This window comes from Nanorana parkeri, unplaced genomic scaffold (genome assembly GCF_000935625.1).
Source record: "Nanorana parkeri isolate BGI_ZX_2015 unplaced genomic scaffold, ASM93562v1 scaffold1855, whole genome shotgun sequence".
Classification (NCBI taxonomy): domain Eukaryota; kingdom Metazoa; phylum Chordata; class Amphibia; order Anura; family Dicroglossidae; genus Nanorana; species Nanorana parkeri.
In genome coordinates this window covers 108,565-131,365 of record NW_017308123.1, presented here as the reverse complement: position 1 = coordinate 131,365, position 22,801 = coordinate 108,565, and the positions used below count along the sequence as shown (strand labels likewise).

The 22,801-nt window shown below is 48.3% G+C and overlaps 1 protein-coding gene across 1 annotated transcript; it reads left to right on the top strand.

Annotated features, from left to right (window-relative positions):
* Positions 1–247: 247 nt before the first annotated feature.
* On the top strand, positions 248–4,816 carry LOC108799919 (zinc finger protein 572-like). Its single transcript, XM_018571866.1, has 6 exons — positions 248–564; positions 709–784; positions 1,206–1,268; positions 1,423–1,515; positions 1,867–1,906; positions 3,132–4,816. The coding sequence occupies exons 1-6, from the start codon at positions 248–250 to the stop codon at positions 4,814–4,816; spliced, it is 2,274 nt and encodes a 757-aa protein (XP_018427368.1).
* Positions 4,817–22,801: the final 17,985 nt, after the last annotated feature.

The following is a 22,801-nucleotide window of genomic DNA, read 5'->3' as shown; positions in this document are numbered from 1 at the left end:
TCTGAACACCCAACATGGAGAACCCTAATGTGGAAGGACTACAGAAGACCCCACCAACCCCACCGGGGTCCTCTCTTTTCTTCTAACAGACAAATGAGGCTTCAGAGGCCACCAACAATGGAGGTCTGGAATAAAACCAGCAGATGGTTGGAGGAATCTCAGGTTCTGCTGTGATATGAGGCCCTCACTAGTCCTCCAAATACCAATTAATCATTATTATACAGGATGGAAGGTTTGGATTTGGTCCATGATTGGATTGGGCCAGAAGGAGAGGTCAGAGTCCAGGATTACCTCCATCACCCCCGACATGATGGAAGGGACGGAGAGTGCTATTGACCTTGATGGAGAAGTCAGAGCTGAGTGGTCATTTTCCACGTTCACTGCTGACCGTATTGGCCACTTGAAGGTTACCAGGTTGGTTGAAGGCCACTTGAAGATTACCAGGTTGGTTGAAGGCCACTTGAAGATTACCAGGTTGGTTGAAGGCCACTTGAAGATTACCAGGTTGGTTGAAGGCCACTTGAAGGTTACCAGGTTGGTTGAAGGCTACCATGTTGGTACCAGGTTGGTCTACCGGGGTTATTAGAGTCAATGTTCTGAAAAAATGGAAGCCGTGACAGGACGTGACCACCTGAGGTCAAGCTTAGTTGTTCCTTGGCGTTCACATTCTCTGGCAATATATAAGGACAGGAACTTTTATCTCTTTAGCAACCAAACTGCATATCTCAACCAGGAGGACCAGCCTCAGCTTCACCCAAAAATAACCAACTGTCCTACATCAGAGGTCAGACGTCGGTAGCTAGGATAATCGCCACCAGATGGCAATCTCTGGATTTCCATGGAACGCAGAGAGACAGGAAGTGAGGTAACAGACAGGAAGTGATGTAGAGGTATAAACAGGAAGTTCTCGGTGAGAGGTGAGTTGGGTGGCAGTAGAGAGGAGACATTGCTGGAACTGGCAGCAGAGGAGGTAATCAGATATTATTTTAGCTGTACACCCGGTAACCTCCTCCCCCCACTAGGTATACTTTGGTCCCCCATAGTCACTGTGAGATCTTTCATCTCCGGCACTTGCCGATAGACACACGTGTGTCATGGAGTAACCCATTCACCGATCTCCACACAAAGAACCCACAAACGTCCGGAACTGAGGACACTTGAGGACTATAATTCATCCTAATTCTTCACTTATTATCCGTCTACAGAGAGGAGAACCCGTTATAGATCACATGACCATGTCCATGACGATGGAGGAGGACCGGAGCCACGTGACCGAAAGCATCATAAACCTCACCCTGGAGATCATCTACCTGCTGACCGGAGAGGTGAGGAGGATTCTGGGAGGTCACATGACCTGACCGGGGAGGTGAGGAGGATTCTGGGAGTATCCGTTGTCCTTAAATTTCTTTTTTTTTAATACAGAAATTTTCTCCTGTGAAGTTTGGTGACCAGGTGACTATCACCATGCGTCCGCCTCACCCCTCGACACCCGAGAGAAACCACATGGAGAAGATTGTAGAAGTCACCAAGAAGATGATGGAGCTGCTGACGGGAGAGGTGAGCGGTGCCGGGAATTCTGGGACATGATCCAGGAACAGACAAGGGGCGTGTCTGGGTGGTGACGGGAGAGGTGCCGGGGATTCTGGGACATGATCCGGGAACAGACAAGGGGCGTGTCTGGGTGGTGACGGGAGAGGTGAGCGGTGCCGGGGATTCTGGGACATGATCCAGGAACAGACAAGGGGCGTGTCTGGGTGGTGACGGTATCATTATGTGTGTCAGGTTCCTATAAGGTGTCAGGATGTCTCTGTCTATCTCTCCATGGAGGAGTGGGAGTATCTAGAAGGACACCGGGATCTCTACAAGGACGTCAAGACGGAGAATCAGGAGATCCTCATATCACCGGGTAAGAGGAAATTGGACTATGAAACGAAAGTACATTCCTCAGTTATAGTACGATTTAGAAATCCCCATTGCTGTCAATAAGAACATCATCCATAAGCTTCACCGTCACCTAACGAGCCCAACACATGTATACATTCTATAGCTGAAGCATCTGAAGTTGAAAGGTCCATCTCCATTCCTCAATATAACGTCATGTGACCAACAAATGGGGAGGAGATACTGTTCGCCATATGAAGGTCCATCTCCATTCCTCAATATAACGTCATGTGACCAACAAATGGGGAGGAGATACTGTTCGCCATATGAAGGTCCATCTCCATTCCTCAATATAACGTCATGTGACCAACAAATGGGGAGGAGATACTGTTCGCCATATGAAGGTCCATCTCCATTCCTCAATATAACGTCATGTGACCAACAAATGGGGAGGAGATACTGTTCGCCATATGAAGGTCCATCTCCATTCCTCAATATAACGTCATGTGACCAACAAATGGGGAGGAGATACTGTTCGCCATATGAAGGTCCATCTCCATTCCTCAATATAACGTCATGTGACCAACAAATGGGGAGGAGATACTGTTCGCCATATGAAGGTCCATCTCCATTCCTCAATATAACGTCATGTGACCAACAAATGGGGAGGAGATACTGTTCGCCATATGAAGGTCCATCTCCATTCCTCAATATAACGTCATGTGACCAACAAATGGGGAGGAGATACTGTTCGCCATATGAAGGTCCATCTCCATTCCTCAATATAACGTCATGTGACCAACAAATGGGGAGGAGATACTGTTCGCCATATGAAGGTCCATCTCCATTCCTCAATATAACGTCATGTGACCAACAAATGGGGAGGAGATACTGTTCGCCATATGAAGGTCCATCTCCATTCCTCAATATAACGTCATGTGACCAACAAATGGGGAGGAGATACTGTTCGCCATATGAAGGTCCATCTCCATTCCTCAATATAACGTCATGTGACCAACAAATGGGGAGGAGATACTGTTCGCCATATGAAGGTCCATCTCCATTCCTCAATATAACGTCATGTGACCAACAAATGGGGAGGAGATACTGTTCGCCATATGAAGGTCCATCTCCATTCCTCAATATAACGTCATGTGACCAACAAATGAGGAGGAGATACTGTACACCACATGAGAGGTCCATGTCCGTCCTGTAGAAGGTTAATCATGAATAAATCTCTCTTTCGGCAGGTGAATACTACGTCTTGAATCCCTCAGAAAAATATCCGACCTCCACTCCGGATTATCACACAGTCAGTAGAGGGATCAATGGAAGTTCTCCGGAAGTAAATTACAGTGTGGAAAATGTTCCTCGGAGACTCTGCTCTGCAGATAGATCGGCAGGTCCTCCGACTGATCGGTTTCATTCCTCCTCCTCCCCACATATGTATTCGGACAGATCAGCAGACGCCTTAAATTCCGAGAACCCTTTTAAAAAGTTACACGCCATAACCCTGAATATCCTTCAAAGGACTCACCATGGAGGGAAGACACCAGATCCCTTTCATCCCAAGGAACCGTCTTATGCTAACTCAGATATTCCTCCACACGGGGGCGAGGAGATCAATCCAAACTCCAATGATAAAAAAAGCTTAACCTCGTCGCCAAATCTTACCGGGCACCAAAAGGCAAAGACCGCTGATCGGCCATATTCATGTTCCGAGTGCGGGAAATGTTTCGACACAAAATCCCATCTGGTCTTTCACAAGAAAATTCACAGTGGAGTGCGGCCCTACCTCTGCACAGAGTGCGGAAAACGTTTCATATGCAAATCGCATCTCACTAGACATGTGAGTCAACACACAGGTGTGCGCCCCTATTCCTGCCCGGAGTGTGCCAAGTCTTTCATAGGCAAAGCCGACCTTGTCAGCCACTTGCGGTATCACACGGGTGAAAGGCCCTTCGTGTGCACGGAGTGCGGTCAGTCTTTCATGCAGAGCGGTCACCTGAGGAGACATCTCAGGATTCACACGGGCGAGAAACCTTTTTCGTGTACCGAGTGCGGGAAATGTTTCTCCTGGAAGGATACGCTGATCAAACACCAGCGAACGCACATGGGCAAAAAAGTGTATACGTGTAGGACATGCGAGAAGGAGTTTCCGCTCCGAGGGATGCTCATCATCCACCAACATGCCCACGCGGGAGAGCAGCCAGCAACATCGGAGTCCTTAAAAACAAAACCCAATCTCCAAGAACATGGAAGCGATGACACGGATGGGGTGACCTTGTCATGCGCCAAGAGTGAGGGATTCTCCTTGAAGATGATGGACTTTGTCAAATGTGAAGAGGTTCACTCTACCGAGGAGCCCTCAGAACAAGGGAAAGGTTCCTCGCCGGATAGCCAGATCAAAGCTGAACCTGAAGACAAGCCGTTCTCCTGTTCAGAGTGCGGAAAATGTTACGGTAGAAAAAAACAACTCCTTACCCACCAGAGAACTCACAGGGGCGAGCTCCCCTTTAAATGCTCCGAGTGTGGGAAAGGTTTCAATGAGAAAAGATACCTTTTAAATCATCAAAGTATTCACACAGGCGAGCGAGCTTTCTCGTGTTCAGATTGCGGGAAGAGTTTCACCTGGAAGGAGAGTCTTATAAGGCACAAGAAATTCCACAGCGGAGTGCGGCCGTACTCCTGCTCAGATTGCGGGAAAAGTTTCACTCTGAAAGGAGACCTCCTAAGGCATCAGAGGACCCACACAGACAAGCTTCTGTATTCGTGTTCAGAGTGCGGGAAATCTTTCCGTCTGAAAAAATATCTCCTTAAGCACCAGAAAAGTCACACGGGCGAGCGCCCTTTCTCCTGCTCAGATTGCGGCAAATTTTTCACTCGCAGAGACAGCCTCTACAGGCACATGAGGAATCACTTTGGAGAGCCGTGATCAAGTTTGGGGTATGGGGAACGCTACAGTCAAAACAACTCAGGCGTAAGGATCCTTTTTCACGTCCATTGTGTGGGAAATGCTCCAGTCATCACAGACGCACAGAGGAACGTGCGGGAAAAGTTTTGATGAAAAGGGAAAACTTTAACAGGAGAAAATGTCCCTTCCCTGTGTGACTTTGTCTCTGCAGACTCTCCCTCCTCCCCTGTGTGACTGCGTCTCTGCAGACTCTCCCTCCTCCCCTGTGTGACTTTGTCTCTGCAGACTCTCCCTCCTCCCCTGTGTGACTGCGTCTCTGCAGACTCTCCCTCCTCCCCTGTGTGACTGCGTCCCTGCAGACTCTCCCTCCTCCCCTGTGTGAATGCATCTCTGCAGACTCTCCCTCCTCCCCTGTGTGACTGCGTCTCTGCAGACTCTCCCTCCTTCCCTGTGTGACTTTGTCTCTGCAGACTCTCCCTCCTCCCCTGTGTGACTGCGTCCCTGCAGACTCTCCCTCCTCCCCTGTGTGACTGCGTCCCTGCAGACTCTCCCTCCTCCCCTGTGTGACTTTGTCTCTGCAGACTCTCCCTCCTCCCCTGTGTGACTGCGTCTCTGCAGACTCTCCCTCCTCCCCTGTGTGACTGCGTCTCTGCAGACTCTCCCTCCTCCCCCGTGTGACCGTGTCTCTGCAGACTCTCCCTCCTCCCCTGTGTGACCGTGTCTCTGCAGACTCTCTCTCCTCTCCCATGGTCCTCGGCTCCATCTAGTGGCCATGGTGCCGTATCTTCTACATGAACTGCGACCTATAAATATCTGAAGAACATTCGATTCATCCCGTTCCCGGCGGACTCTCACATGACGAATGTAGCTGCGGTTTCGCAGGAATAATTTTTTATAAATAGCCTCCCAATGTTCTTTTATAGGTCAGCGGCGGAAAGGGGAGGGGTCAGCGGGGGGGAGGTCCTAATTCCAGAGGGATGGTCCATATGTATTATAGATTATAAATCGTCATAAAGTGATATTTTTCTTGCTTTTACCTGTAAAATGGATAGAAAATAAAAATAATTTTTGCATTTTATTCCCGAAAAAAAAGAGGCGTGTTAATTGAGAAAGTAAGTACGCCCCAATTCCGGGTGACGAGGGAACACCGATTACATTGATACCAAACATAACTGGCTTGCAGCTGTGAACGTTTCTACGGGTCATCGGTTTAGAGGAAACCGTAGAGAACGTCCCCCGGAATTGTCGCCCCCCCGGCTCCGCCGTGCGCGGCGATACCCAACATGTATGGCGCAATCTCCGTGGTAAAGACAAAAAAAACCTTTCACATCATCCAGCCAAGTGAAGAAGACTCTCCAGGAGGTCGGCAGATCATCATCCGAGTCTACCATACAGAGAAGACTTCACTAGTAGTAGGAACATTCGGAGTGGCTAAATCTACAGTTTGGTCCATAAGGACGCAGTGGGGAGCTCTTCAACCCAAAAAAAGACCTAGACGTCCACCCAACACAACAGCGGTGGGTGATCGTAGGATCCTTTCCATGGTATAGCCCTTCAAAACGTGAAGAACGCTCTCCGGGAGGTCGGCGTATCACTATCCGAGTCTACCATAAAGAGAAGACTTCACCGGAGCAAGTACGGAGGGTCCACCACAAGGTGAAGCCTCAAGCTTACCTCAACCTGTCCCAAAATGATGGGAAGAACAAAGTATGGAGAAGGCTTGGATGACCATTTAAAACACTAATGGTGGACCTTCGTAGGATCCTTTCCATGGTAAAGAAAAAACCCTTCACATCATCCAGCCAAGTGAAGAAGACTCTCCAGGAGGTCGGCATATCATTATCCGAGTCTACCATAAAGAGAAGACTTCACCAGACCGTAAAAGATTTGTTCTTCTCAGACAGGTCCACCACAAGGTGAAGCCTCAATCTTACCTCAACCTGTCCCAGAATGATGGGAAGAACAAAGTATGGGGAAGGCTTGGATGGCCGGGATGCTGCTGTGTACGTAAATCTAAAGGATCCTACGAAGGTCCACCATTGGTGTTTTTTCTGGTCAGCCAAGTCTTCTCCATACTTTGTTCTTGCCATCATTCTGGGACAGGTTGAGGTAAGCTTGAGGCTTCCGAAGGGGTTGCACCTTGTGGTGGACCCACACCTGCCCACGAAACAGCTTCTGAGTCAATCAGCTTCATCCCCGGCTATCCAAGCCTTCTCCATACTTTGTTCTTCCCATCATTCTGGGACAGGTTGAGGCAAGATTGAGGCTTCACCTTGTGGTGGACCTGTCTGAGAAGAACATATCTTTTACGCTCTGGTGAAGTCTTCTCTTTATGGTAGGCTTGGATACTGATATGCCGACCTCCTGGAGAGTCTTCTTCACTTGGCTGGATGATCTGAAGGGTTTTTTCTTTACCATGGAAAGGTATCCTACGAAGATCCACCATTAGTGTTTTAAATGATCATCCAAGCCTTCTCCAGAGTTTGTTCTTCCCATCATTGTGGGACAGGTTGAGGTAAGCTTGAGGCTTCTGAAGGGTTTGCACCTTGTGTTGGACCCTCTGTGGTGGACCTGTCTGAGAAGAACAAATCTTTTACGCTCTGGCGAAGTCTTTTTATGGTAAACTTGGATAATGATATGCCGACCTCCTTGAGAGCGTTCTTCACGTTTTGAAGGGCTATACCATGGAAAGGATCCTACGATCATCCACCTCTGTTGTTTTTGTTGGACGTCTAGGTCTTTTTTGGGTTGAAGAGCTCACCACTGCGTCCTTCCGGACCAAACTGTTGATTTGGCCACTCCGAATGTTCCCTCTACTGGTGAAGTTTTCTCTTTATGGTAGACTTGGATAATGATATCCCAACATCCTGGAGAGTCTTCTTCACTTGGCTGGATGATGTGAAGGGTTTTTCTTTACCATGGAAAGGATCCTACGAAGATCCACCATTGTTGTTTTTTCTGGCCAGCCAAGCCTTCTCCATACTTTTTTCTTCCCATCATTCTGGGACAGGTTGAGGTAAGCTTGGAGGCTCCTGAAGGGTTTGCACCTTGTGGTGGACCCTCTGGAGTGGACCTGTCTGAGAAGAACAAATCTTTTACGCTCTGGTGAAGTCTTCTCTTTATGGTAGACTTGGATAATGATATGCCGACCTCCTGGAGAGTGTTCTTCACGTTTTGAAGGGCTTTACCATGGAAAGGATCCTACGATCATCCACCTCTGTTTTCGGTGGATGTCTAGGTCTATTTTGGGTTGAAGAGCTCACCACCACGTTCTTTTGGACCAAATTGTTGGTCCAAACTGTTGATTTTGCCACTCCGTATGTTCCTACTACTGGTGAAGTCTTCTCTTTATGGTAGACTTGGATAATTATATGCCGACCTCCTGGAGAGTCTTCTTCACTTGATGCTGTGAAGGGTTTTTTCTTTACCATGGAAAGGATCCTACGAAGATCCACCATTGGTGTTTTTCCTGGTCAGCCAAACCTTTGTTCTTCCCATCATTCTGGGACAGGTTGAGGTAAGCTTGAGGCTTCCAAAGGGGTTTGCACCTTGTGGTGGACCCTCTGGGGTGGACCTGTCTGAGAAGAACATATCTTTTACGCTCTGGTGAAGTCTTCTCTTTATAGTAGACTTGGATAATGATATGTCAACCTCCTGGAGAGTCTTCTTCACTTGGCTGGATGATGTGAAGGGTTTTTTCTTTACCATGGAAAGGATCCTACGAAGGCCCACCATTGTTGTTTTTTCTGGCCAGCCAAGCCTTCTCCAGAGTTTTTTCTTCCCATCATTCTGGGACAGGTTGAGGTAAGATTGAGGCTTCACCTTGTGGTGGACCTGTCTGAGAAAAACAAATAGTTTCTGGGACAGGTTGGGGAAAGCTTGAGGCTTCTGAAGGGTGTGCACCTTGTGGTGGACCCTCTGTACTTGCTCTGGTGAAGTCTTCTCTTTATGGTAGACTCGGATAGTGATATGCCGACCTCCTAGAGAGCGTTTTGAAGGTTTTTTTCTTTACCATGGAAAGCATCCTACTATCATCCACCACTGTTGTTTTCCGTGGACGTCCAGGCCTTTTTTTTGGTGTTGAAGAGCTCCCCAGTGCGTTCTTTTGGACCAAACTCGTGATTTGGCCACTCCCAATGTTCCTGCTATCTCTGTGATGGACGGCCCATTGAGAGCTCCTCTGAACGCATGTTGTGGGTTCACAGCGTCGGCTTCCAAATGCAAATGCCACACCTGGAATCCACTCCAGAACCTTCTACCTGCTTCGTTGATGATGAAATGATGAAGGAAGAGCTCACACCTGTCCACCAAACAGCTTCTGAGTCAAATTGTCCAAATTCCTTTTGGTCCCTCGAAAAAGAGGGGGCTACATATCTAACGGCTGTAATTCCTAAACCCTTCCTTCAACATGGAAGAGTAGACACTCAACCTGAAGCTGAGGGACCACGCTCGGGGGGGGGGAGGGGAGAGATGAACTGGTCAACGAACTCCGAGTCATACAAAATTTCCAACATTTTACCAAATTTTTCCGCAATTTCAAACTTTTCTAACACTGAACTTTTCCCGAGAGGAACAAATCTTTCCGAAAAAAGTACCAAAACTTTGAACACGTCATAACTTCTTCCTACAGATTCGGCTAAGGGGCACGGTAAGGAGCGCAATTGTTATTTACGGTCCACGAGATGGTGATCTCAGGTTACTGAAGTAGAGAAAGGAACTGAAACAGGAAGTGATGTCACGTATAAACAGGAAGTTCCGGCTGAGGGGCAAGTTGGGAGGAAGTAGAGAGGAGACATTGTTGGAACTGGCAGCAGAGGAGGTAAGAAGATATTATGTTATATTTACACCCAGTAACCCCTCCCCCCCCCGTCATGTCCGTCCTCCATAGTCACTGTGACGTCTTTTATCTCCGGCACACAGTTATATCTCATGATATACAGTCACATGTGAATATATTACCATCCAGTTATAGCGGGACGTCGGGAAACGCGGCGGCTCCGGGTCACCGGTGACACCACACGATGAGCTTCGGATATTTTACTTCCTCGGGGTCGGAAGAGCCACCGCTGATGTTTCTCCCATTTTCTAACATAAAGTTTCAAAATTCAATTATTCAAAATCTTCCCAGGTAACATTTTTACCATTTCCCGATCTAAGGTGACACCGTCGTAGGTCACATGACCTCCGTGAACGAGGATGGAAGAAAAGCGGAAGAGTCACATGACCGAGAAGATACTGAACCTCGCCCTGGAGATCATCTGTACGGAGGCTCCGCCTACATCCCCCATCATCTGATACACACATAGAAACAATGTATTCAGTCAGTGTGTGTGTTTCCTACAGATGGATCCAGTAAGAGGAACCCACCAGAGAGATGTCCCCGCCCCCTGTATTCCCGGGGCTCCACCCAGGAAGATCCCCCTATGCCTCGCATTGATCAGGTAGATGAAACGGAACATAAACTCCTCAAATGTATTCTAAATCATAAGATGACCCTTTTCCATGAAATATCTTCCTGTGTTCCATCATCTTTAATGTCTTTCAGGTCTTCACCCTAAATCCCAAAGTTGAGGTTAAAGAAGAAGAAGAGAAGACAACTGTGAATGGAGATCAGCAGTCTATGGAGGAGGGAGGTCCTCTGTATTCCCGGGATTCCACCCAGGAAGATATCACCATCCCCCACCATGATCAGGTAGATGGAACTGAAGGTATAGAGCACAACCAAGACCCCAAGGAGTGGGAGTATCTACAAGGACACCGGGATCCCTACAAGGACGTCAAGATGGAGAATGAGCCGCCCCTCACATCACCGGGTAAGAGGAGACTTATGCCATGTCCCCAACAAATGAGGAGGAGATACTGTACACCATATGAAGGTCCATCTCCATTCCTCAATATAACGTCATGTGACCAACAAATGAGGAGGAGATACTGTACACCATATGAAGGTCCATCTCCATTCCCCAATATAACGTCATGTGACCAACAAATGAGGAGGAGATACTGGACACCATATGAAGGTCCATCTCCATTCCTCGGTGTATGTACACAATGTGGTCGGTACAATAATTAATAGAAGTCTCTTTCCATCAGATGGACACGATGTCTGGAGAACCTCAGAGGAACGTCTCATGTCCTCTCCAGAAGTAAAGCCCGATGCTGGGAATACACATCACAGACTTTCCTATGGAGGTAGATCTGGAGATCCCTCTAATCCTGAGGAACCTTCTCATAATTTTCCTGCCGACACGCCATATATTGATCCCGGAGATCACAGCGTGGACAGACCAGGAGATCCTTCTAATCCTGAGGAACGTTCTTATGGGTCACACACTATTATCCCGAATATCCCTCCAGGAATTCCCACCGCAGATACAAGACCAGATCCTCCTAACCCCGAGGAATCTCCTCGCGGTCCTTCAGAGATTGTTTTCTACAAAGCTGAAGACAAATTTCCATGTTTTTTGGGTGATAAATTGCTAACATCGACATCCATTCCCACTGTATGTCAGAGAAACGCAGAAGAGCGGACATTTTCCTGTTCCGAGTGTGGGAAGGGCTTCAATAAAAAAATCACAGCTCGTCAGGCATACGCAAGTACACAGTATTGTGCGGCCCCATGAATGCCCAGAGTGCGGGAAATGTTTTAAATCAAGATCAGATCTGACCAGGCACGCGAGTTATCACGCCGGAGAACGTCCGTATTCCTGCCCAGAGTGCGGGAAATCTTTCTTGCAGAAGTACAACCTAGGCAAGAATATGAGAGGTCACACAGGTGAAAGACCTTATGTGTGCACGGAATGTGACCAGTCCTTTATACAGAAAGATCACCTGACGAGACACATCAAAATTCACACAGGTGAAAAACCTTTTTCATGTTCAGAGTGCGGAAAATGTTTTGCATGGAAAGAATGTCTTATCAGGCACAGAAAACTTCACACTGGAGTGCTGCCTTATTGCTGTTCAGAATGCGGGAAGAGTTTCACTCAGAAAGGAGACCTCTCTACACACCAGAGAAGTCACAGGGGCGAGCCTCCTTTTTAGTGTCCGCAGTGCGGAAAATGCTTTACAAGATGGCAGAATCTGAGCAGACATGAAATGTTTCATACTGGTGTGCGCCCACATTCTTGCGAGGAATGTGGAAAATGTTTCTCTCTGAAGGCACACCTCCTTAGACATCAGAAAACCCACTTGAGCTAGTTTTCAGAATGCGGGAAACGTTTTTGTGACAAGAAGAATCTGGTCACACGGGTGAACGCTTTTTGTGTTCAAAAAGTGCGGAAAAGGTTTTACCCGGAAAAGACTGTCTCCTTAGGCATGGGAAAACTCACACTGGATTGAAGACGCTTGCTGTGTGGAAAACGTTTCACTCAAAAACAAAACCTTGTTTGATATCAGAAAAGACGTTGGGGGAGCAGCCTATTGCATGGCTTTTGTGCGGGAAATGTTCAGGCCACAACGAAGATCGTCCTTTTCTATGTTCAGAATGCAGAAAATGATGTAATCTGGCAGGACACAATCTTCAACAGTAAACATATGGCAACATTGACCTATTCCTGCCCCCACCCCCCTCCTGTGTGACTGTGTCTCTGCAGACTCCCTTCTGATGTCTTGGACCTGCACTATGCTGCTCTTTTATTAGTCATTGGTAGAGATCTCCCTAAAACAAAGGCCCCTAAGGTCATAAAAAAGTGGGAGGGGCTATGTATTATACTTGACATTTTTTATATGCAATATATATGTTCATTATCAAAATTTGTGTCTCGCGTATCATAATTTATTCACTAATCACTGATGCACCAACATGGCTTCATATGAACTGCTAGCTTTCGTCCCGTCAGATCTGATCTCCACTATATACGGTACCTGATCAATCTGCCAGAAATCCAGTGAGCATCTGACTTCCTGTTAAGGCGACAACTCCGCCTCTGCTGCCCCGAAATCCCAGGTAGCGTTGTCATCCCCGTCTGGTTCTTTCTTCCACCTCCTCCATTCACCTGCAGAGCATAAGGGATGAGATAACAGTTGACAAGGTGATCAGGAAGTAACAGGCGCTGCAGAATCTGGGTGTGGCTAAGTTGTCTAAGGGGCGTGGCTCAAACACAGGACGCGGGTACACACCAGGTACATGTATCGATGAGGACTCCTTGTTTGCTGGGCTGCTGAGGGGGGGGGGTTGCCTTCTTCCGGTGCAGCGTCTGACATCTTGCATCAAAGTACAGAATGTGACAATGGGGGAAGGTATCTCAGTTGACGATGGTCAACTGCGAGGCCGTCAGTGACGACTCTGACATTGTCACCTTGGATCCTCCTCCAAAAGGCCGATGAAGCTGGGACCCAAGGAGAAGAAAAGAAGGAGAAGAAGAAGAAGGAGAAGGAGGAAAAGGAGAAGAAGAAGGAGGAGAAGGAGAAGAAGAAGAAGGAGAAGGAGGAAAAGGAGAAGAAGAAGAAGGAGAACGAGGAGAAGGAGAAGAAGAAGGAGGAGAAGGAGGAAAAGGAGAAGAAGAAGAAGGAGAAGAAGAAGAAGGAGGAGAAGAAGAAGGAGAAGAAGAAGGAAGGAGAAGAAGAAGGAGAAGGAAGAAGGAGAAGAAGACGAAGAAGAAGGAGAAGAAGAAGGAGGAGGAGAAGAAGAAGACGAAGAAGAAGGAGAAGAAGAAGGAGAAGGAGAAGAAGAAGGAGAAGAAGAAGAAGGAGAAGGAGGAGAAGAAGACGAAGAAGGAGAAGAAGGAGGAGAAGAAGAAGAAGGAGAAGAAGGAGGAGAAGAAGAAGAAGGAGAAGAAGAAGGAGAAGAAGAAATAGAAGAAGGAGGAGAAGGAGAAGAAGAAGGAGAAGAAGAAGGAGAAGAAGAAGGAGAAGAAGAAGGAGAAGAAGGAGAAGGAGGAGGAGAAGGAAGAAGGAGAAGGAGGAGGAGAAGGAAGAAGGAGAAGAAGACGAAGAAGGAGGAGGAGAAGAAGAAGACAAAGAAGGAGAAGAAGAAGGAGAAGAAGAAGAAGGAGAAGAAGAAGAAGGAGAAGAAGAAGGAGAAGAAGAAGAAGAAGGAGGAGAAGAAGGAGAAGAAGGAGGAGGAGAAGGAAGAAGGAGAAGAAGACGAAGAAGGAGGAGGAGAAGAAGAAGACGAAGAAGGAGAAGAAGAAGGAGAAGAAGAAGAAGGAGAAGAAGAAGGAGAAGAAGAAGAAGAAGGAGGAGAAGAAGAAGGAGAAGAAGAAATAGAAGAAGGAGGAGAAGGAGAAGAAGAAGGAGGAGGAGAAGAAGAAGGAGAAGGAGAAGAAGGAGAAGAAGAAGGAGAAGGAGAAGAAGGAGAAGAAGAAGGAGAAGAAGGAGGAGAAGAAGGAGGAGAAGGAGAAGAAAAAGGAGAAGAAATTCCAGAGGATGCTGCTGAAAACAATGAGCTCAACCTAAAGTTGGTGGAGAAAAAAATTACAGCACAGGGGGTTCTTTACGGTAAGAGCGGTTAAGGTCTGGAACTCGCTGCCACCGGCGGCGATCTCAGCCAAGAGTGTAGATTTGTTCGAGAAACGTTTTGGACAATTTCTTGAGGGACCGTAATATCCGGGGGTACCAGTATCCCTAAGAATGAGAGGCTGCGTGGACCTATATGGGTTGGACTTGATGGACCTGTGTCTTTATTCAACCCCAAATACTATGTAACATGAGCTTTTCTTCAAGTTAGGGGACGCACTGATACCACTTTTTTAAAGACTGAGTACGAGTACCGATACTTTTGATCAAGTACTCGCCGATACCAATTACCGATACTTTTTCTTAAAGGGACAGGTCACATTTTTTCTACAGCAATACAGACTAATGCTTTAAGGTCACTTACTTAATATTACGATTCGCGAGGTGACGAGGGAGCACAACGCCGGCTTCCCGGGCCAATCAGAATGGCGGAGCCCTGCGTCATTGCACGCTACCCGGCTTCCTGATTGGCCGGGAAGTCGGCTCCGTGCTCTCTCGTCACAAGCGACGGGAGAGCACGGAGCCGCTTCCCGGCCAATCAGGAAACCGGGTGCCGTGTAATGACGCGCTGCCCCGGCTTCCTGATACAGGAAGTACTCGTGCTGGGTATCGGAGCATTTGGGCGAGTACGAGTACTCACCCAAATACTCGGTATCGGCACCGATACTAGTATCGGTATCGGTGCATCCCTACTTCTAGTGGTCAGTATACATTTCAGTCAACCAGAAACCGTGTACCCCTCCCAACACGGTGCAGATGAGTCCAGCAAGTGATGATTCTGGTCCCACAACGCTCTAAAAGATCAACTGTGTCAGAGTCCGAGAATGAGCCTGCTGCTGACCAACCAGCCCAACCGGAGCCCAGAACCCAGGCAAAAAACAGGGAACAACCCGAACAAGTGCATTATCCTCGGTCTGGTTATGGGCTTTGGGCATTTCTACGGGTGCCATTCGAATAATGGAACGTAGAAAATATGTGGAACACGGTCCATGACAATGAGCTAAATCGGGCCTTCTTAAACTTTCTCCACTTGTGACCCCTTTTTTGGGCGAGCAAATTTTTAAGGGACCCCCAGCGTCGGACGGTGTGTCTCTTCCCCTTTTTCCACCCAGCGTCGGTCAGTGTCTCTCTCCTCTCAGCTGTGCTCCACTGCTGCTGTGTTAAAGAAAGCTCCGTCAATGTAAAAAAACTACACTACACTGCACTGTTTCGAGCCCAGGTCTCCCCGGCCGCCCTCAAGGGGGTACGGCCCGGGGCTCGAAACAAGATTCAGATAGTGACCCCCTCCTGTTCACTTGCAGGACCCTATATGGGGTCGCGACCCACACTTTAAGAAGCACTGAGCTAAATGACGCGAAGGATGACACAGAAGGATCAAGGATGCCGCAGTAGACCAGAAAAAGCGGTGGAGCAGCTTACAGAAGACCGAGAGGAGAGAGAAGACAGGCTACCTATCTCTCGAGGGGCTCGTGGATACAACAGCCAAAGAAAATCAGACGCCCAAGCAAAAAACACGCCGAGCTAAAAGTTAGACGCGGGTGAACTGGCAACTAGCTTGCTCTGGAAAACGAGCGCCTTAGGGAGTCTTTAGAAAAGGGATCTTCTCTTTAAAGAAGAGCTAAGAAAATCGAGAGAGCAGATTAGAAACCTAGAAGAAGAATGGAAGGCATTGAGACTATACGGTCAGAAAACCAGAAGCTGAAAGAACATTCGAAAGACGAACGGCAAAAGGTCCGCAGTTTCCGAACACATCTAGTTACATAGTTACATAGTATTTGGGGTTGAATAAAGACATACGTCCATCAAGTCCAACCCATATAGGTCCACGCATCATCTCTTTCTTAGGGATACTGGTACCCCCGGATATTACGGTCCCTCAAGAAATTGTCCAAACGTTTCTTGAACAAATCTACACTCTTGGCTGAGATGACGGCCGGTGGCAGTGAGTTCCAGACCTCAACCGCTCTTACTGTAAAGAACCCTCTTCGCCCCTTGTGCTGGAATTTTTTCTCCACCAACTTTAGGTGGTGGCCTCTAGTCTTTGTAACGGAGTTAATCTCAAACAGTTTGTTGCCAATGTTGCCGTCACCATTGAACATCTTGTACATGAGAATCATATCCCCCCTTAATCTCCTTAATTCCATGTTTAAGGTCAGAAGCCTCGTCTCATAGCTCTGGTCCTCCATTCCCCTCCCCCTCGTCTCATAGTGGCTCCGTGCTCTCTCGTCACAAGTGACGAGAGAGCACGGAGCCGCTTCCCGGCCAATCAGGAAACCGGGTGCCGTGTAATGACGCGCTGCCCCGGCTTCCTGATACAGGAAGTACTCGTGCTGGGTATCGGAGCATTTGGGCGAGTACGAGTACTCACCCAAATACTCGGTATCGGCACCGATACTAGTATCGGTATCGGTGCATCCCTACTTCTAGTGGTCAGTATACATTTCAGTCAACCAGAAACCGTGTACCCCTCCCAACACGGTGCAGATGAGTCCAGCAAGTGATGATTCTGGTCCCACAACGCTCTAAAAGATCAACTGTGTCAGAGTCCGAGAATGAGCCTGCTGCTGACCAACCAGCCCAACCGGAGCCCAGAACCCAGGCAAAAAACAGGGAACAACCCGAACAAGTGCATTATCCTCGGTCTGGTTATGGGCTTTGGGCATTTCTACGGGTGCCATTCGAATAATGGAACGTAGAAAATATGTGGAACACGGTCCATGACAATGAGCTAAATCGGGCCTTCTTAAACTTTCTCCACTTGTGACCCCTTTTTTGGGCGAGCAAATTTTTAAGGGACCCCCAGCGTCGGACGGTGTGTCTCTTCCCCTTTTTCCACCCAGCGTCGGTCAGTGTCTCTCTCCTCTCAGCTGTGCTCCACTGCTGCTGTGTTAAAGAAAGCTCCGTCAATGTAAAAAAACTACACTACACTGCACTGTTTCGAGCCCAGGTCTCCCCGGCCGCCCTCAAGGGGGTACGGCCCGGGGCTCGAAACAAGATTCAGATAGTGACCCCCTCCTGTTCACTTGCAGGACCCTATATGGGGTCGCGACCCACACTTTAAGAAGCACTGAGCTAAATGACGCGAAGGATGACACAGAAGGATCAAGGATGCCGCAGTAGACCAGAAAAAGCGGTGGAGCAGCTTACAGAAGACCGAGAGGAGAGAGAAGACAGGCTACCTATCTCTCGAGGGGCTCGTGGATACAACAGCCAAAGAAAATCAGACGCCCAAGCAAAAAACACGCCGAGCTAAAAGTTAGACGCGGGTGAACTGGCAACTAGCTTGCTCTGGAAAACGAGCGCCTTAGGGAGTCTTTAGAAAAGGGATCTTCTCTTTAAAGAAGAGCTAAGAAAATCGAGAGAGCAGATTAGAAACCTAGAAGAAGAATGGAAGGCATTGAGACTATACGGTCAGAAAACCAGAAGCTGAAAGAACATTCGAAAGACGAACGGCAAAAGGTCCGCAGTTTCCGAACACATCTAGTTACATAGTTACATAGTATTTGGGGTTGAATAAAGACATACGTCCATCAAGTCCAACCCATATAGGTCCACGCATCATCTCTTTCTTAGGGATACTGGTACCCCCGGATATTACGGTCCCTCAAGAAATTGTCCAAACGTTTCTTGAACAAATCTACACTCTTGGCTGAGATGACGGCCGGTGGCAGTGAGTTCCAGACCTCAACCGCTCTTACTGTAAAGAACCCTCTTCGCCCCTTGTGCTGGAATTTTTTCTCCACCAACTTTAGGTGGTGGCCTCTAGTCTTTGTAACGGAGTTAATCTCAAACAGTTTGTTGCCAATGTTGCCGTCACCATTGAACATCTTGTACATGAGAATCATATCCCCCCTTAATCTCCTTAATTCCATGTTTAAGGTCAGAAGCCTCGTCTCATAGCTCTGGTCCTCCATTCCCCTCCCCCTCGTCTCATAGCTCTGGTCCTCCATTCCCCTCCCCCCATAGCTCTGGTCCTCCATTCCCCTCCCCTCATAGCTCTGGTCCTCCATTCCCCTCCCCCCATAGCTATGATCCTCCATTCCCCTCCCCTCATAGCTCTAGTCCTCCATCCCCTCCTCCTTGTCACATAGCTCTGGTCCTCCATTCCCCTCCCCCTTGTCTCATAGCTCTGGTCCTCCATCCCCTCCCCCTCCACCTTGCCTCATAGCTCTGGTCCTCCATTCCCCTAAATTAGTTTTGCTGCCCTCCGCTGGACTCTCTCCAGTTCAAGGACATAGACACAGAAGGAAACTTTGCTAACAGAAGCCCAAATTTCTCAGAAAAGAACTTGACGACGAGAGGCAAATGACGGATTCTCTGAAGGTAGAGCTTGAGGAGATGAGCTTGAGGAGATGAGCTTGAGGAGATGTGCTTGAGGAGATGAGCTTGAGGAGATGAGCTTGAGGAGATGAGCTTGAGGAGATGTGCTTGAGGAGATGTGCTTGTGGAGATGAGCTTGAGGAGATGAGCTTGAGGAGATGTGCTTGAGGAGATGAGCTTGAGGAGATGAGCTTGAGGAGATGAGCTTGAGGAGATGAGCTTGAGGAGATGTGCTTGAGGAGATGAGCTTGAGGAGATGTGCTTGAGATGAGCTTGAGGAGATGTGCTTGAGGAGATGTGCTTGAGGAGATGTGCTTGGGGAGATGAGCTTGAGGAGATGTGCTTGAGATGAGCTTGAGGAGATGTGCTTGAGATGAGCTTGAGGAGATGTGCTTGAGGAGATGTGCTTGAGGAGATGTGCTTGAGGAGATGTGCTTGGGGAGATGAGCTTGAGGAGATGTGCTTGAGATGAGCTTGAGGAGATGTGCTTGAGATGAGCTTGAGGAGATGTGCTTGAGGAGATGTGCTTGAGGAGATGTGCTTGAGGAGATGTGCTTGGGGAGATGAGCTTGAGGAGATGAGCTTGAGGAGATGTGCTTGAGGAGATGAGCTTGAGGAGATGTGCTTGAGGAGATGAGCTTGAGGAGATGTGCTTGAGGAGATGAGCTTGAGGAGATGAGCTTGAGGAGATGAGCTTGAGGAGATGAGCTTGAGGAGATGAGCTTGAGGAGATGAGCTTGAGGAGATGAGCTTGAGGAGATGAGCTTGAGGAGATGAGCTTGAGGAGATGAGCTTGAGGAGATGAGCTTGAGGAGATGAGCTTGAGGAGATGAGCTTGAGGAGATGAGCTTGAGGAGATGAGCTTGAGGAGATGAGCTTGAGGAGATGTGCTTGAGATGAGCTTGAGGAGATGTGCTTGAGGAGATGTGCTTGAGGAGATGTGCTTGAGGAGATGAGCTTGAGGAGATGAGCTTGAGGAGATGAGCTTGAGGAGATGAGCTTGAGGAGATGAGCTTGAGGAGATGAGCTTGAGGAGATGAGCTTGAGGAGATGAGCTTGAGGAGATGAGCTTGAGGAGATGAGCTTGAGGAGATGAGCTTGAGGAGATGAGCTTGAGGAGATGAGCTTGAGGAGATGAGCTTGAGGAGATGAGCTTGAGGAGATGAGCTTGAGGAGATGAGCTTGAGGAGATGAGCTTGAGGAGATGAGCTTGAGGAGATGAGCTTGAGGAGATGAGCTTGAGGAGATGAGCTTGAGGAGATGAGCTTGAGGAGATGAGCTTGAGGAGATGAGCTTGAGGAGATGAGCTTGAGGAGATGAGCTTGAGGAGATGAGCTTGAGGAGATGAGCTTGAGGAGATGAGCTTGAGGAGATGAGCTTGAGGAGATGAGCTTGAGGAGATGAGCTTGAGGAGATGAGCTTGAGGAGATGAGCTTGAGGAGATGAGCTTGAGGAGATGAGCTTGAGGAGATGAGCTTGAGGAGATGAGCTTGAGGAGATGAGCTTGAGGAGATGAGCTTGAGGAGATGAGCTTGAGGAGATGAGCTTGAGGAGATGAGCTTGAGGAGATGAGCTTGAGGAGATGAGCTTGAGGAGATGAGCTTGAGGAGATGAGCTTGAGGAGATGAGCTTGAGGAGATGAGCTTGAGGAGATGAGCTTGAGGAGATGAGCTTGAGGAGATGAGCTTGAGGAGATGAGCTTGAGGAGATGAGCTTGAGGAGATGAGCTTGAGGAGATGAGCTTGAGGAGATGAGCTTGAGGAGATGTGCTTGAGGAGATGTGCTTGAGGAGATGTGCTTGAGGAGATGTGCTTGAGGAGATGAGCTTGAGGAGATGAGCTTGAGGAGATGAGCTTGAGGAGATGAGCTTGAGGAGATGAGCTTGAGGAGATGAGCTTGAGGAGATGAGCTTGAGGAGATGAGCTTGAGGAGATGTGCTTGAGGAGATGAGCTTGAGGAGATGTGCTTGAGATGAGCTTGAGGAGATGTGCTTGAGGAGATGTGCTTGAGGAGATGTGCTTGGGGAGATGAGCTTGAGGAGATGAGCTTGAGGAGATGTGCTTGAGGAGATGAGCTTGAGGAGATGTGCTTGAGATGAGCTTGAGGAGATGTGCTTGAGGAGATGTGCTTGAGGAGATGTGCTTGGGGAGATGAGCTTGAGGAGATGAGCTTGAGGAGATGTGCTTGAGATGAGCTTGAGGAGATGTGCTTGAGATGAGCTTGAGGAGATGTGCTTGAGGAGATGTGCTTGAGGAGATGTGCTTGAGGAGATGTGCTTGGGGAGATGAGCTTGAGGAGATGTGCTTGAGGAGATGTGCTTGAGGAGATGAGCTTGAGGAGATGAGCTTGAGGAGATGTGCTTGAGGAGATGAGCTTGAGGAGATGTGCTTGAGATGAGCTTGAGGAGATGTGCTTGAGGAGATGTGCTTGAGGAGATGTGCTTGGGGAGATGAGCTTGAGGAGATGAGCTTGAGGAGATGTGCTTGAGATGAGCTTGAGGAGATGTGCTTGAGATGAGCTTGAGGAGATGTGCTTGAGGAGATGTGCTTGAGGAGATGTGCTTGAGGAGATGTGCTTGGGGAGATGAGCTTGAGGAGATGTGCTTGAGATGAGCTTGAGGAGATGTGCTTGAGATGAGCTTGAGGAGATGTGCTTGAGGAGATGTGCTTGAGGAGATGTGCTTGAGGAGATGTGCTTGGGGAGATGAGCTTGAGGAGATGAGCTTGGTCAGTTTCCGAACACAGAAGGAAGCTTTGCTAACAGAAGCCCAATTTCTCCGGAAAGAACTTGACAACGAGAGGCAAATTACAGATTCTCTGAAGGTAGAGCTTGAGGAGATAAGTAATAGGAGAGCATGGGGGGTCACCCATGAGGCTGTCAAGAGCAACCAAGAAATGGAACATTTGAAGAACCAACTTTCTGAGTTAGAAAAGAAACTCAATTTTGAAGAGCAGAGGTCAGATTTTACGGGAAGCCAATGGAACATCGAAGCCAAGGAACAAAACCGAAAAACAAGATGGTAAAAATCCGCATGCTCATCAGCAGTCAGAAGATTCTAAACGAAGGCAAATCAACGAACAAACAAACAAAAAAAAAAAAGGTAAAAGCTACGTTTTTCAACTCAGTCCAAGAAACTTTTGATGCAGTGAAAAGAATTTGTGAGACACCATAAGGAAAAAAAAAAAATCAAACGAGCAAAAGAAGCCGTGAAGGAGGACTTGAAGAAATTCTCCGATTCGGTGAAAAACAACATTCCGGCACTTTAAAGACTAGGGATGCACCGATACCGATACGAGTATGGGTGCCGATACCGAGTATTTGGGTGAGGTTCCCGTCTCATTTCAGGGAGGTGGCCGTCTCATTTCAGGGAGTTTCCCGTCTCATTTCAGGGAGGTTCCCGTCTCATTTCAGGGAGGTTCCCGTCTCATTTCAGGGAGGTGGCCGTCTCATTTCAGGGAGTTTCCCGTCTCATTTCAGGGAGGTTCCCGTCTCATTTCACGGAGGTTCCCGTCTCATTTCCGGGAGCTGTCCGTCTCATTTCAGGGAGGTGCCAGTCTCATTTCAGGGAGGTTCCCGTCTCATTTCCGGGAGCTGTCCGTCTCATTTCAGGGAGGTTCCCGTCTCATTTCACGGAGGTTCCCGTCTCATTTCCGGGAGCTGTCCGTCTCATTTCAGGGAGGTGCCAGTCTCATTTCAGGGAGGTTCCCGTCTCATTTCCGGGAGCTGTCCGTCTCATTTCAGGGAGGTGCACGTCTCATTTCAGGAGGCGAGCCCCATTCTGAGGCTACTCTAGAGATCACATGACCATGAAAAAGAATACCAGCACACCTAATCATGTGACACACAAGGTCCTGCAGGGAAAGAGCACACCTGATCATGTGATACACAAGGTCCTGCAGGGAAAGAGCTCACCTGATCATGTGATACACAAGGTCCTGCAGGGAAAGAGAACACCTGATCATGTGACACACAAGGTCCTGCAGGGAATGGATCGGACTTGTTCTTCCAGAACATCCCACAGATGATCCATTGGACTGAGATCTGGAGAATTTGGAGGTGGAGTCATCACCTCAGACTCGTTGTGTTCCCCAAACCATTCTTCCCCCATGTGTGCATTGTGGCCGGGCGCATTATCCTGCTGAGAGAGGCCACTGCCATCAGGGAGTACCGTGTCCATGAAGGGGGGGCGGGGTCAGGGACAATGTTTAGGTCGGTGTCAGAGTGACA

Coding starts and splice junctions, on each gene's coding strand:
- LOC108799919 (XM_018571866.1), top strand. CDS start 248: ATGATTGGATTGGGCCAGAAGGAGAGGTCAGAGTCCAGGATTACCTCC. Junction 785..1,205: donor CCAACTGTCCTACATCAGAG/GTCAGACGTCGG, acceptor ATCCGTCTACAG/AGAGGAGAACCCGTTATAGA. Junction 1,269..1,422: donor TGGAGGAGGACCGGAGCCAC/GTGACCGAAAGC, acceptor TTTTTAATACAG/AAATTTTCTCCTGTGAAGTT.